Source organism: Argiope bruennichi, chromosome 11, assembly GCF_947563725.1.
Source record: "Argiope bruennichi chromosome 11, qqArgBrue1.1, whole genome shotgun sequence".
In the NCBI taxonomy this organism is placed as follows: domain Eukaryota; kingdom Metazoa; phylum Arthropoda; class Arachnida; order Araneae; family Araneidae; genus Argiope; species Argiope bruennichi.
The window spans coordinates 21,638,058-21,654,125 of record NC_079161.1 but is presented as its reverse complement, the minus strand read 5'-3'; the positions used below and the strand labels follow the sequence as shown (position 1 = coordinate 21,654,125).

Here is a 16,068-nt window from a genome sequence, read left to right as displayed (position 1 = left end):
TCTGTGCGTACTCAATATTCAATTACTGTGGAGAAATTTCCTTGTTATGAATGGTGTGTAAAGTTAAATGACTGAATAAAGTCCAGAGCAATAATTTCACGGAAATGTTTAGCATTCTTCCTATTGAAAGTGCTAAACTTACTTTAAAAAAAACAAACGATAATACATTTTTTTTCCGATTGATTGAAAATAAATTTTAAAATCGAATTGCAATTTCAGCAACGACATCGCATCTTTTTTTACTTTTTCATATACGTAGTATAAATAAAGTATCATAATCATTAAAAAATATGAAATCGAGGTTTTGACAAATCTCCATGTTTTAGATTTCCCCAAGTTAAAAAAAAAACACATTTGTGGAAAATATTCAAATATCTGTCTATCTGTCTGTGGCAAAGATAACTCAAACACGCTTTGGGTTACTTGAATGAAATTTTTATACGGTTGTAGTGAAAGCTTATAAGCCAGTTAACAGCTACGATACCCGAGCAATTGCTTTTGTATCGTGGTCATGTTACTCAGCTGCGAACCACAAGGTCTCAGGTTTTATCCTCGCACATCCCAATTCGTCACATTGGTGACCTCGGACGATGATCCTTCAACCTTCGTACAGCTGTTCTGGCGCCATCTACCCACAGAAAACCAAAGTCGTCAGATTCACTTGACACAGCAACAACCCAAAGTCGTCAGACTCACTTGACGCAGAAACAGCAACCACTCACCCACACACGCTCGCCATAACGTTTGGCGCTATTCAAATGGGTACAGGCGCAATAGAATCAACAGTTAATATATCACCACTCAACAGCCATATCGTTCGTCTCACCTCCGACTCACTGGAGGGAGAGTCTGTAGTGAAAGCTTATAAGCCAGTTAACAGCTACGATACCCGTGCAATTGCTTTTGTATTGTGGTCATATTACTGGGCTGCAAACCACAAGGTCCCTGGTTCTATCTTCACGCATCACAATCCACCACACAGTCTTTGCACTAAATTCGTAGATGTTTATCAAATTTTGACAAAATCTATTCGCAGGAAGTATGTCTGTACGGCTCTTTGAGTAAAAGTTAATGAAGAGAGCTTGTTGTAAAAAACATTTTCCACATATTCAACATCTATAATGTAGATATTTATGAAATTTTGAGTCAAATTTAACAAGGGATTGACCGTTTTGTCAGTCTGTACTTTCAGAAACATGTAAATGTGATAGCGCAAAAACGCGGTGATTTAAATTTATCAAATTTGGTACGGGATTTTGTAACTACAAGTGTAGTTTTGTATTAAATTTTTGTTTCAACAGGTTGGGAAGAAACCGTCTAAAATACAAATTCGATTTTCGGATACTATGAACCGCATGGCAGTGATTAATCGCCAAAAAACACGACAAGCATTATACGACAGAGTCAGTAAAAATGCTAAATTCTCGCCAAAGAGCAACATTTCATAGCTATTATATGACAATGCCGTGTAAGACCTTCTCTGGGACTTTCATTAGCGATTATGCGAGAAAGGTCTGGGGAGACCAGTCCAGCAGGTTCAACTATTGCATTTACAATCATATGAATGTACAATCTGACAGACGGTCAACATTATAATTGATTTTATTCAAAACATACGTTTCCATTCTTTAGATGCTCAAACTGCATATTATACTAGTACTTGGTCCGTATAAGTTTTTACATTTGATCCTTATAATATTCGATATAGTATTATAGTTTACACTCAGACAGACAAACTTTCTGGGGGTATGGATTTCAGAAATTGGAAATCTACAAATGGAAATCTACAAATTTCTTTCATATAATTACATAATTCTAAAAATATGGTTAGGGACAAATCAGAAATATGACGGTCGGGGTCGGATGTTTTGATAATAACAATAGTGTTTTTGTGTTGTCCTTTTCAATGAGATTTATTTATGCGATAGTATATCTACCTATTATGATGTTTACAAGCAGTTGATCAAGCAATCGTCTAGAGATGCATAATCCACGATTTTTTGAATAACAAATAATTTTGCTATGGTTATTTTTAAATATTTGTTCCAAATATCTGTTATTTCAATGATATTACTAATTAAATATTATTATTTAGTATTAAATATAAAATTTATTAATTCTAATTAATACTTAATTTACTAATTTAAGTAACGTGTGTTTGAATTAATTTTTCTATTTCAGCTTACTTCTTAAGTTTGATTTTTTTTCAAAACTATTTATTTAATTTCTTTATTGGAGTAAACCATTTTCTGAAAAATTTGAATTAAATACAATGTCATTTCTTTAAAATGTTTACTTTAGTTCTATATTCTACCAATAGATGGCGCCAACAGTAAATAGAATATATGCAAAGTCATGTCACAAGCAATTAAAAATGATTTGTATGGAATAGTGCATCATCAAATGCGAATATCGGAAAGTCAAGGTCACTTCACACTTTTCAGTGAAGTCACAGCTCCGATAAATTTCAGTGATATGCAATTCAATGATACGATAATTCCAAGAATAACCGGTTCGCTCACTTTTCAACCCATCCACACATTTCTGCTTTTCTGTTTTGTTCGAGAGCTTCCACTGGACAGATCGTATCGATTGTTACTTTCTATCGTGATCCAAGACCTGTAATCGAAATATCACCAGTAAGGTCGTATCAAGGATTTGAATCACACCCCTCTTTGAAAAGTATTGATCACTGGTATTTGTGACTTGATGGTATTGGTTACGTCATAACCACTCGTGAAATATTCGTCATACCTACAATCGTCACCTCAAAAACTTATCAACGATTTCATGGTTTAAAAAATATTATTTCTAATATTTTCATGTGACGAAAGAGATTTTGGTCCAATTCATCACAAGAAGCACATTTTGAAACTACGACGAGTAGTATTGAACTATGTGCATTTTGAAAACATTTATATCTTTAAAATGAGAAACTGAATATTTACAAAAAAATGTTTCCATGTGTAATTTAGTTATTTATTTTGTTTGAAAAGCACTTTTTCACTATTTCTAATTTTTTGACATATTGTCTAAGTGAGACTTTTTTTCTCATGCGATACTCTAAATAAAAAGAATTTCTTTAATATGCTGTAAAAATTTCATTCATTTAACTGATTGCGTTTAATTTGTGACTGACGAGCAATCTACCCTTTTAGGCATTTTGACTAAACTTTGCTCGCAAATCTGAAATTTTAATGCAAAGATAGCATACCGAAGCTAATCCCTGTAGCCTGTTTCACTTTTACATCTATACAAATGTACGGACCAATTCTAGATCTACAATTCTAGTAATAAAATAATGTATTCTATTTAATCTGTCTAGCTCGTTGCAGTTCTGGTTTCTCCTGTTAGTATGCAACACGGGCCGAGAGAATAATTTCGAACTCAGAGAATCTTAATATAATGGCTATATATTATCTCTAATTTAAATGTGTTAGAGGCAAAAATATTTCCAAATCCTCTACAGAACACAGCATTTGTTTTAGAATTACCAAATCTATCAAATCGTTATTTTTTCGATAATAGTTGCTCATTAATAAAGATTTTTAACACTTTCAATGCCATTATATTTCACATGGATTGTCCTTCTGACCAACAGGAATTCCTCATTATATGGTGACTGATTTATTGAAATATTAATTCCAACAAATAAGTTAATTTGTGTAATCATTCGTAATGTATTTATTTTACTGAGGTCATCGGTAACTTCCATGGTGTTGAAATGCGGTTACTTTTTATATTTGTATGTTCTATATTGTATTCATTTCTTCACACTATTTTAGTAATACACTGACGCTAATTATGAAAAATTCAAAAAAACCATTGAATATTTACTCGAACTATGCGTTTCTAGTAGTCTTAGCTTCGTCGATCACAGGTTACCTCCATGATGCTAGGACGAACTCACTGCCGGTTACCAATGTCCTGCTGTCCTCCATGGCATTCAACGTGTTAAAAATTTAATGAATTTTTACTTAAGAATCGAATTTTGTAATAAATCCAATGCATATTACATACACAAATAAAACATTTTTTCATCATTTAAAAATTAAAAACTTGGCTTTAAATTTTATTTTTGTACGAAGTTTTCTCGAATTTTAATATATTTTTTCATACAATTTAACAAAATTATTTTCAGTGCTTTAGTTACTGAATGAATATATGCTTCTAATAAATGGAAGTCTTCAGTTTAAATAACCTTAAATACTTTCTCAGTATTTATACTTAACTTGCATCTCGTAAAACATCATTGTAATTAGCTACAATAGTCTTTTGCTTTTCACTACTTAACCACTGGTTCTGATAATTAATGTTCTTGTCCTTGATGATTTTTTAAATTAATTTTTAACACTCGATATTAGTAGAAGTGTTCTGCCACCAAGACTCAACCAAATATCCAATTAAAAAAGATTGAATATATACGTATGTGACGGCAAAATGTTTTGTGTGCATGTCATTATTGCCATAAAAGTAAGAAAAACTTTTCAAAGATGCAAAAGCTGACGCATCAATTCAAATTATGATCATGTTAGAGGATGGCTTGGATTAAAAGTTCGAATCTGCTTAAAAATTTTTCATCATTGTCACATTTTTTCTCAGTATACTTAATATATGAAAAAGTTTAAAGTATATATTTATTGTAGGTGTGCATATACAAAATCTATAAAATAATAACCACGGATGCATTCATTATATTTTAATTTATTCAAATAACATTTGCTCATTGCTAATCAAAACCGCTCATTGCTAAAATAATAATAATCACATAACAATCATAAATCAAATTTAAACAAAACCTTATTTCACATAAACTAGTAGATATCATGTAGTAAATTCAGGAAGGAAAAAGCATTCAGGATTTCTATGTCTTCACTTCAAGGAACGCTTAAAAGTGAATATGGAAAAGTTTTCTGAAACAAAAAATAAAGCTAATATTTGTATGAATATAAATTGACTAAAAATTAAATATGAATAAACATAAATTCACTGAACATCAAATTTTCACGAAAATAAAATCACTAATAACACATTTGAATATAAAATCACTGATAACAAATTTCAATATATAAAATCACCGATACCAAATTTATTTGAATATAAAATCACTAATGACAAATTTGAATAAAAAGTCACTAATGCCATATTTATTTGAATATAAAATCACTAATGACAAATTTGAATAAAAAGTCACTAATGCCATATTTATTTGAATATAAAAGTCACTAATGCCATATTTATTTGAATATAAAAGTCACTAATGCCATATTTATTTGAATATAAAAGTCACTCATTCCATATTTATTTGAATATAAAAGTCACTCATTCCATATTTATTTGAATATAAAAGTCACTAATAACAAATTTGAATAAAAAGTCACTAATAACAAATTTGAATAAAAAGTCACTAATAACAAATTTGAATATAAAAGTCACTAATGCCATATTTATTTGAATATAAAAGTCACTCATTCCATATTTATTTGAATATAAAAGTCACTCATTCCATATTTATTTGAATATAAAAGTCACTCATTCCATATTTATTTGAATATAAAAGTCACTCATTCCATATTTATTTGAATATAAAAGTCACTCATTCCATATTTATTTGAATATAAAAGTCACTCATTCCATATTTATTTGAATATAAAAGTCACTAATAACAAATTTGAATAAAAAGTCACTAATAACAAATTTGAATAAAAAGTCACTAATAACAAATTTGAATATAAAAGTCACTAATGCCATATTTATTTGAATATAAAAGTCACTCATTCCATATTTATTTGAATATAAAAGTCACTCATTCCATATTTATTTGAATATAAAAGTCACTCATTCCATATTTATTTGAATATAAAAGTCACTCATTCCATATTTATTTGAATATAAAAGTCACTCATTCCATATTTATTTGAATATAAAAGTCACTCATTCCATATTTATTTGAATATAAAAGTCACTCATTCCATATTTATTTGAATATAAAAGTCACTCATTCCATATTTATTTGAATATAAAAGTCACTCATGCCATAGTTAGTTGAATATAAAAGTCACTCATTCCATAGTTATTTTAATGCAAAATCACTAATTCCATAGTTATTTTGATATAAAATCACTAATTCCACAGTTATTTTGTTATAAAATCACTAATTCCATAGTTATTTTGATATAAAATCACTAATTCCATAGTTATTTTAATATAAAATCACTAATTCCATAGTTATTTTAATATAAAATCGCGAATTCCATATTTATTTGAATATAAAAATCACTGTTTCCATATTTATTTAAATATAAAAATCACTAATACCTAATAATAATCATTAATAAATCACTAATATAAAATAAATTTCTGCTTATAGTATAATTTTTTTATCGACAAGCTGGTTCGCTGGAAATACATGCAACTGAAATGAGAAATAACAATAACTTCATATCTACGGTGTCGCCAAATTGCCAGATATCGTTTAATAGCCCCACACATGTTTGGTATCATTGAGACATGAATCTTTCAATGGCGATAAGTCTTAGACATCATAACTCTATTAAAAAACTGAATGTCCAGCTCATCCATTTTCCAACTTTTCCTATTTTATAACTTCACAATCGACTTGTAAACAGAATCCAATCACTTTAGTTTTCACCAATGAAAAATATAATGCCATTCATTATTTGATGAAACTATGAAAACGATTTCAATTTCGGAACGACAGTGCAATCCAGTGTTCGAGATTAAGGACAAAAAATTAAAAAATTGTCAAAATTCAGAAACATTTTACGCAGGTATTAAATTCATATCAATAAAGCAGGAATTTTTTTTAACCTTTGACATGACGTAAAAATCATTTTTGTGCCATAATATTTTGGAAACTTATAACGAAGTAAAACGTTAAAATTTCACTTAATTTTTAATTAATAAAAATTTTTAAAAATGACAACGAGGGGCAAATTTTTATCCTTTGTGCAAAAATTTGATAACTATGTGCGTGTGCGCATGCGCGCGTATGTGTTAGCGCTCTACAGACCAGAGAATAAGAACATTTATACAATGGATGCTGAAAATGAGCCTTTCGTGGTGATTTTTTTAAACTTTTAATTAAAATTTAAATTAAAAAATAACTAAGATTTTAATACCTTTTCACAGTAACTTCCAAAAATATTTCCATCCTAAAATATTTTTTGAACCATTTAAAAGTAAAAAAAATTACCTTTTCAATTATGTAAATTTAGATGCTGTCAAATTCATTAGTCTAGATTCAATCAGCTTTAAAACTTATTTTTAAGTATATTGCACAACAATATTTTCATTGTGGGATCGAAATCCGAATTTTTTTCATTGTTTCATCAAATATTTTATAGTATGATTTTCTTCCGTTGTTGAAATCTAAAGAACTATTCTGTCTAGGATCTGTGTAGCTTACAGCACGAATAAAACAAAGTGGTTACGACGTCACTAAATTTAGACGAATTGAAAATTTAAGTTTTTAATAACTCTATGACGTCATGGAACCAATCTCCATTAGGCAGGTCATGTACATAATAAACAGAGCACAATTAAAACAACATGGCTTTAATGCCTTACAATTTGACGGAATCATGGGAATGAAATTATATCTAATTCAAATTATATACAGCCAAGATCTCCGGAGAATCAGATGGCCACCAACGTTTATTAGTAAATATCAAATTTGTATCAATATAAAACCACTGAATAAATAATATTTATGGATATGATTTGATATGAAACATTTTAATTCGGTTAATATTCTTATTAAATCTGATATAGAGCCAACAAATAAGGATATTAAAAACTTAAAAATGTGTATTTATAAAATTTTTATTTAACTGATTTATGAACATTTCAAAATCTAATATCTAATCAACGTTTTTCAATTTTAGTACGATATCTCATAAGAAATTTTGTAAATCCATACTTCAAGCATTCAGAGAAATTATTAAAATTAGAGAAAATCTCGTGCAAAAATAAAATTTAAAAACAAGTTTCTGTAATGAAAATTGAAATATTTTTACGCTTTTTGTCTACGATAAAAGAAGGATTGATTGCTCTGCTATGTTCAAAGACATTATGAACATAATATTTGCTCAAAATATTTTTTTTTGTCCTTTTCTCTAACTGAAGAAAACAAACAAATTTAACTCATTGTTATTATTCAAAAAAAAAAATCTAACATACATTAATTAGATTAACGTCCAATTTTGAATCGATATGTGGATTACTTCTAAGATTATTTGAGAAAAAGAAACGTACGAAAATGAAATTGGTATCATTGAAATCTGAAAAGTTGATTTTAAAATACAAATAAATCGTTTTTGTACAATAAAATGCTCCAAAAGTTATAGAAGGAAAATGTTAAACTCCCAAAAAATATGAGAGCCTAAAAACCTTATTACATTAAAACTGTAAACATTTTGGTAACCTTTTTGCACTGAAAGTAGCTCCAAATGTGAACTGCTTTAGCTAGAAAATGTATAGGATTTCCACTTTTATCGTAGCCTAATGACCATTTTCTAAATAATTAGAGACATATGAATAATTCTAATTGGAAAAATGCTTTCAATGATGAGAAAAATTTTATTTTATGTTGTTTGAATCGATAAATATATTTATCAAAAAGTTACAAACTTTTTATAGTCCTTTTGGTCTATCAATCTTATTTAGTAAAATATTTTCGACATTAACATTTACCCCCCTCCCCATAAAAAAAAAAAAAAATTCCATTCATCTTAAACTAAAACCGATTACTTATAAAATGTTGAAAATCACTATTTTACTTTATAACCGCACTCTTACAAATTGCAAAAGTTTCTCAAACAATCTGCAGAATATAATTGTAAAATCAAGATGCATTAAACTCATTGTATTTTGCCACAGATGCAATAGCTTCCAGAATATTTCAGTAATAGCGAACTTCTGATCAAATTACTTTGTTGTTCTTATTTCTTACTAGTTGCCTTTGGCGACCAGCCGGTTCGCCAATCTTAATGTTCGTTAAAATTTTAATAATTAAATATTTTATACAATTCCTACTTTAATAGCTTCTGCATCAAAATATTTTAAAACTTCAAATTTTGTTAGTCATATAATTCACTCATAATATTATAAACGCCTTCATTCATAATGTAATAATATATCTCTAATTTTCAGTTAACTCCCGTAGAATTTATACTTTAAATTAAAGTGGAAACAATTAATATGCAATTAATGTAATAATATTTTTTACTGAAACAAAGTATTGATTACTGAAAACAGTCACTGAGCGTTTAAACTCTATGGGCACTAAAGAATATCTTTCTTAATTTATGTAATATTTCAAGAATTTATCAACAAAATTTCAACAGATTCATCATGACCAGATCGATTCATTAACAATGTTTAATTTTAAATGCATCAAACACTAAGAAAATAAAACGAATCGTTTAAAATAATCGGTTGAAAACAGGTTAAAAAAAACTACTTAAAAAACGGTGGACTTAAAACTATAAGCATATACAAAAAAATATATAACTAACATAAATACACTTTAATTACAAAAGCATGCAACTAATCTAAAAATAATTTAAATCATCCGTTGATAATGGTTGTCATGTCAACAATCAGAACACAATGAATCTGAAACGAAATTTTAAATGCATCAAACATTAAGAAAATAAACAGAATCGTTTGAAATAATCAGCCGAAAAATCTTAAGTCTAGCCTCATTACTTTTGGGAAAAAAAAAACTGAACCCTTACTCATTTGGCGGTGGGGAAAATGAAGATTTTTTGGCGGGAAAGTTTGTTTTTAATTAATAATTAAAATTCTAATTAAAAACTCAAAAAAGGGACCCCAGGTGCACATTCCCGACCTCCAAGGTATACATGTACCAAATTTGGTAGCTGTAGGTCAAATGGTCTTTCCTGTAGAGCGCCAACACACACACACACATTGAGCTTTATATATAAGTATAGATTTTCAACTACAACAAAGCGATATCAACAGTCGACAGAAAGGAATACTTCAAGAAAAAAGATATGAAAGATATCACTAAAGTACTTACAATGATTCTTCATTTTAAGTTATTGTTTTTCTCTTTATAATACACTGCAGAAACTCCAACGCTACATTCTTCAGGTCATCATCTGAATGCATGTTTGCAAGTGCAATAACCTCTCCTACATTGTCCAGATTTAAATTAATTTTCAAAAAGTCTGAACATATCTGTTTGAGTATTGCTATATCGTACTTATCTGCTGCGAAATACAATTTTTTGGCAGTATCCCAATCAAGATCATCAACCGTGTTCGTGTACATGAAAATCAACATGCGGCGGACAGTTTCTGCTTGCAGATCTGAAATTTCCACCACATTATTTTCATTTTCACTCATACTGCTCGTCAACATAGCTTTGAAAACTGGTGATCTGGCACACAATATTGCTTTGTGGGCTTGCAGATCTTCACCTCCTACTTTTACAGTGAAATCGGAAAGTGTCCCTTCTTGATATAAATTTTGGAAGTCTTTCCTCATTGAAGAATTGGCAGAACAGCACGAAGGTGTGACTGGTGTTTGGTTCTTTTTAGACTTTTTCCTTTCATCAAATGGGTTGAACATAAAAATTTTATCGTAAGTATGGCTTTCGATTTGACCGATGTGGATTCCTTTGCTGTAAATGGATTCACAATGTAATATCAGATGGCCCTGAGGTAGATAAAAATCCTTTCTTTGTAGCAATTTTGACCTTGTGATAAGGAACGTTGTAATCGATTGTTTTTCCTTGTTATGCATGTATTCATCCACTAAATATTTTGAAGTTGATCTGTCAGAATCTACAATTCCTGTCCTGAATCGAAGCATTCCAGCAACATCATCAATAGCTTCAAGAGTGACATATATGGAATCTTCACATAGCTTTAATGATATTTCGGCTTTATGGATGGTAAATTTTGCAAAGCATCCTGGCCCAAATGGCGAAACATAGTTGAATTCACCGGTATCCCAGACGAATAGTTCTCGATGTACCCAGATTTTGCTTTTTGCGAATGCTTGGATTTGCCTGGCCAGTCCAATACTTTCAAAACAAATGCGGCATTGCACTGTTAAAGTATCATCTGGCAGAAGAATCGATTTTTTCGTCTGGAATATTTCTTCTCGGCTTAATAGATGCGAAAATCCAGAACTTTGTCCTTTGATAAAAACGCATGCTTTTTCTCCAGCAGTATATTCAGGTGTGCCATCAGATCTGAGAAAAGAAAGCTCATAATCTACAGAGATGAATACAGGTCCCTGAATAGTTAATTGTCTCTCTAAATAGAGACCTGTAGAATTATTGAATGATGCTGCTCCCCTGGGGTATAGTTTTAAGCACCAAGAGCTTCCTTCCGTAGTGCACATTTGAAAAACTGGACTTGCAATAAATTCGTTCACTTCCTGCCAGCAATAGCTATAGTTTTCAATCTTCCAAATATATTGAAACATATTTCTTTCCTCATTTTCCATATTGAATAAACACCTAAAAATTCTATTATTCGGCAACCCGCCCTAGTTTGTTGAATAAAATAAAGTACATAAATATGCTCTAACATGAGAAAAGGCCTGTGACGATTAAAGCCATTCATTCATCTTCACTTTGACACACAAAATGAGAAATAAATGATGGAAGTTGAAGTGCTTTTTTTTACCATGAAAACTTTGAAAAGGCTTTATCTAAAATGACCAATGATTTTATTTGAACTATGGTGGTTTGTTTATTGAGTCAAAACTTTGGGAAAATGAGTTAGAAATGACGGAAGTTGTTTTCTTCTTCCCTTGCTACAAATAATTTGAAAGGACTTAACTCAAATTACCAATGGATTTATTTCATCCATGGTGGTCTTTTGATGAGACTAAACTTTTGAAACAGAAGATTGTGAATTCGAAATTTAAACTATCCTCTGACCTCGGGTGAAGATTGCGTGGACTAAATCCTGAACGGCTCCGTGATCCTGAAACGGCTCTTTTTCAGTTTCAGAATGTTCTGAGATCAATGAAAGATAAGTTAGAAAGTGATGGAAGTTGAAGTACTTTCTTGCTATAAATATTTTGAAAAGGAAACTCAAATTATCAATAATTTTATTTAAACGTGGTGGTCTATGGTTGAGACTATGCTTTAGAAAAATGATAAAAGTTGATTTTTTTTTTGTTTGCTGAAAATACTTTGAAAAGGTTGTAACTAAGATTTTCAATAATTGTATTTGAACTATAGTGGTCTGTCGGTTGAGTTTAGGCTTTGGGAAAATGAGTTAGAAATTATGTAAGTTGAAGAAGAGTTTTTATTTTTCTTTTCTTAACACAAATACTTTGAAAAGACATTAATTTGCCAATGGTTTCCTTTGAACCATGGTGAACTGTCCCTTGAAACTAAGCTTCGGAATCGGAAGATTGTGAGTTCAAAATTTAAACTATCCTCTGACCTCGGGTCAAGATCGTATAATGAATAATGAAACGGCTCTCGTTCAGTTTCAGAATGTTCTAAAGATGACAGAAAGATGAGTTAGAAAGTTAGAAGTTGAAATACCTTTTTTACAACAAATATTTTAAAGAGGCCTTAACTCAAATTACTAAAGGTTTTTCTTTGAACCATGGTGGTCTGTTGGTTGCGACTAAGCTTAAGGATCGGAAGATAAAGAGTTCGAAATTTAAACTATTCTCTCACATCGGATCAAAATTGCGTGATGAGTTCTGAAGCAGTTTTCGTTCAGTTTCAGAGTATTTAACAGATTTTAATTTATCAATGCATAACAATGGTGTTTCGGAAGTTTAAAAAAAATGTTGAAAGTACTTCGACTTCAAGATACATGAATAAGTGTTAAAAAGTGAGGCATTTTAAAATTGTTGATTACTTAGAAGCATTTGGCTATCCAAACTATATATATATATATATATATATATATATATATATTCGAATAAAAAATATTACGCAAAAAACGATTACGTATTCGTAAATTACAACTCAAAGAATTTTATTAATGATATTAAAGTGTAAAGCTTGCACAATTTGCACTTTGTAGGCATTCAGTTGAAGGCGATTATGTGTTCGTAAATACAACTCAAAGAATTATGAATACGTAAATTACAACTTAATGAATTATGAATACGTAAATTAAAACTCAAAGAATTATGAATACGTAAATTACAACTCAAAGAATTATATATTCGTAAATTACAACTCAAAGAATTATGTATTTGTAAAGTACAATTCAAAGAATCGCCTTCAGCTGAATACCTACAAAATGCAAATTGTGCAAGCTTTACACTTTAATATCATTAATAAAATTCTTTGAGTTGTAATTTACGAATACGTAATCGGTTTTTGCGTAATATTTTTTATTCGAAAGTTATGAGGTACGGAAACCCCGACAATAATTAATGAACACCCTGTATATATAAAGAGAGAGAGAAGGTTTTGCTGAAAATTGGCATACGTACTATTCAAGGCAAGGTGAAAAGTGCCAAATTTTCAGATCTAAAAGTTAATTAAAATATGAGTAAATCAATAAGTTAACAGGTTTTGGTTTCTGCTGAAATTGTTCTCTCACAAAAATAATTTTTATGTCATCTTAAAAATTAAAATATTCATTTTTTCACTATACCAATTTTATATCCGTATAAATCTTAATACTTTTATTTAACTAGCCGCCTTCGTGGACCAGATATTCGCCCACTATCTATAGAAATATCAAAACCAAATCCGCCATCTACAATCATTAAACATAAAAATTATTTATACTATTCTTTCTCGTTGCTTGTTATTTATTCTTGGGTTCGGAAAGCCTCCATGCTTTTACGCATGCGTCAGGAGGAGTTCATTTCATCAGAAAAAAGATATGAGAGAATATAAGGAGATTTCTATATTCAGAAACAGAGTGAACTATGTTCATTCGTCGAATGGAATGCGACAACTATGTGTAGTCCACAATAATGTATAAGGAAAAATATGCAGTAATGCACACATGAAAAAATAACACTGCCTAAGTAAAATATAATAAATAAATACAGCTTTAAGAAAAATTCAAGCTTTATGTCAGTGTGCAGTAACTATTTGACTAACTAGTTTAGCATTTCTGTGCGTGTAGTAAGCATATTCAAGAAGCTATAAAGCCACCAAGTTACATAAAACATTTAATTGAAAATTTTAGCGAGCATTAATACTGCAAACGGCTGGTCGCCAAAGGCGGCTAATTATATAAAAAAGTGAGATTTGGTTCAAGAAATAATAGAAAATTTTAGAATAAAGTAATATGATTAAAGATAAAAAAAAATGGGAAATTAATTAAGATTTAAATTAAGAGATATCATTACACTCATATATTATGCTCACTAAGTTTTTGAAAAATGATTTTTGGGACATGTGTGTAAATTCAATATTTCCTTTAAACACATATAAGAGTATGATATAATAAATTTAATACATACAGTTAGAGTTTTCCTTTATTTTCTGCTTTTTCAGAAAGATATAACGCATTGCCTCAGCGGCTAAATGGGCCTCATCAGCCATGAACTCTTTCCACTCCATCGAACATATGACTTCTGCGTCATGTTTAAAGATGAAATTTAGGGTCAGGTCCTTTAAATTATCGTCTGCGTGCAAATTTGCGAGAGATAGAGTTGCTCCAACACTGGACACGCTCAGATTCCGTTTCAAGATATCCGAACAGATGCGCTTCAGTTTCCTTATCTCATATTTATCCGCTGCGAAGTATAACTTTCTAGCAGCTTCCCAATCAAGATCACCAGTCGTATCAGAATATAGAAATGTTAACATGCAGCGGACAGTATCTGCATCCAAATCCGAAATTTCCACCAAATTTTTTTCATTTTCCCTCATGTTACTTGTAAGCATGGCTTTGAATACTGGAGATCTCGCTGCCAACACTGCTTTGTGGGCTTGGATGTTCTCATTTCCGACTTTTAAAGTGAAATCGCAAAGCATTTCTTCTTGGTAAAAATTTTGAAAATCCTTCTTAAATGAAGCGTATATATTAGTACAAGAGCATGGACGATTGTTTGCAGAGGGGGTTTCAACTTCAGAGGATGTTTCTTTGTCTTTGATGACAGAAAAAATTGTATTGTCGAAAGCTACCGTCTCGATTTGGTTGCACTGAATGCCAAAATAACACGTGAAATCGCAATGTAAATTTAGCTTATCATTTGGCAAAAAAATAGATTTCTTTTCGCGTATTTCATCTGCAGCTATTAAACGGAAGTCGCTTTGGCCTGAATCAATATGTTCATCCAAAATACACTGCGAAATTGATTCGTTAGAATCTAATAGACACAGCTTACAGTGGAACATCTTTAAATCATGGAAATTTGAAAAGTATATATAGAGATACTCGCGTCCTCTAGCAAGACGCCAGTATAATTTCAACGCCAAATAGTGTCTACCATTAAGAAATTTTAAAATTTTGAATTCATTTAATTTTTCAGAAAAACATTTTTCGCTCTTCCAATGAAAAACGTAACGTTCAAGCTCTAAATGGGTTTTCGCAATGATTGTGGTGCTACTTTTCAACTGAGTATCTTTTGGAAAAATGCGACATTGCACAGTCAGAATGTCTTGAGGCAACAATATCGACCTTTTCATCCAGAATACTTCATCTCGAACTGCCAAATTGTCAAATCCAAACGTGTATCCTTTTCTAAAGCATCGATCTTTCGTTTCTTTTACATATTCAGCTGTGCCATCAGGTCTGAGAAGGGAGATTTCATAATCTACGGAAACTCTAAGTGGTCCACTACTAGATGACAGCCTTGCTAAATGGATGCTTATATAGTTTTCACACAAAGGTACTCCTCTTGGATATAATTTCAGACACCAAGAACTTCCTTCGTAAACATCCATTTGAAAATCGGGACTTTGTAGACTGTTGGATGTACTCCAGCAATAGCTGTAATTTTCAATTTTCCAAATGAATTTCAGTAACTTTTCTTCGTTTTCGGCCATGATATAAAACGAGACAAACTTCCAAACAGAACAACTCAGAAACCACTTTTCCTAGTTTTAAGTACTCTATCGTAGTG

General features: G+C 30.4%; 1 protein-coding gene across 1 annotated transcript; it reads right to left on the bottom strand.

Moving 5' to 3' along the window:
- Positions 1-4,700: 4,700 nt before the first annotated feature.
- On the bottom strand, positions 4,701-16,068 carry LOC129957594 (protein maternal effect lethal 26-like). The gene is made up of 2 exons (XM_056070008.1): positions 14,461-16,068; positions 4,701-4,913 (listed from the first exon to the last, which is right to left on the bottom strand). Coding segments are annotated over exons 1-2 (1,533 nt in total). The 5' UTR covers positions 15,992-16,068; the 3' UTR covers positions 4,701-4,911.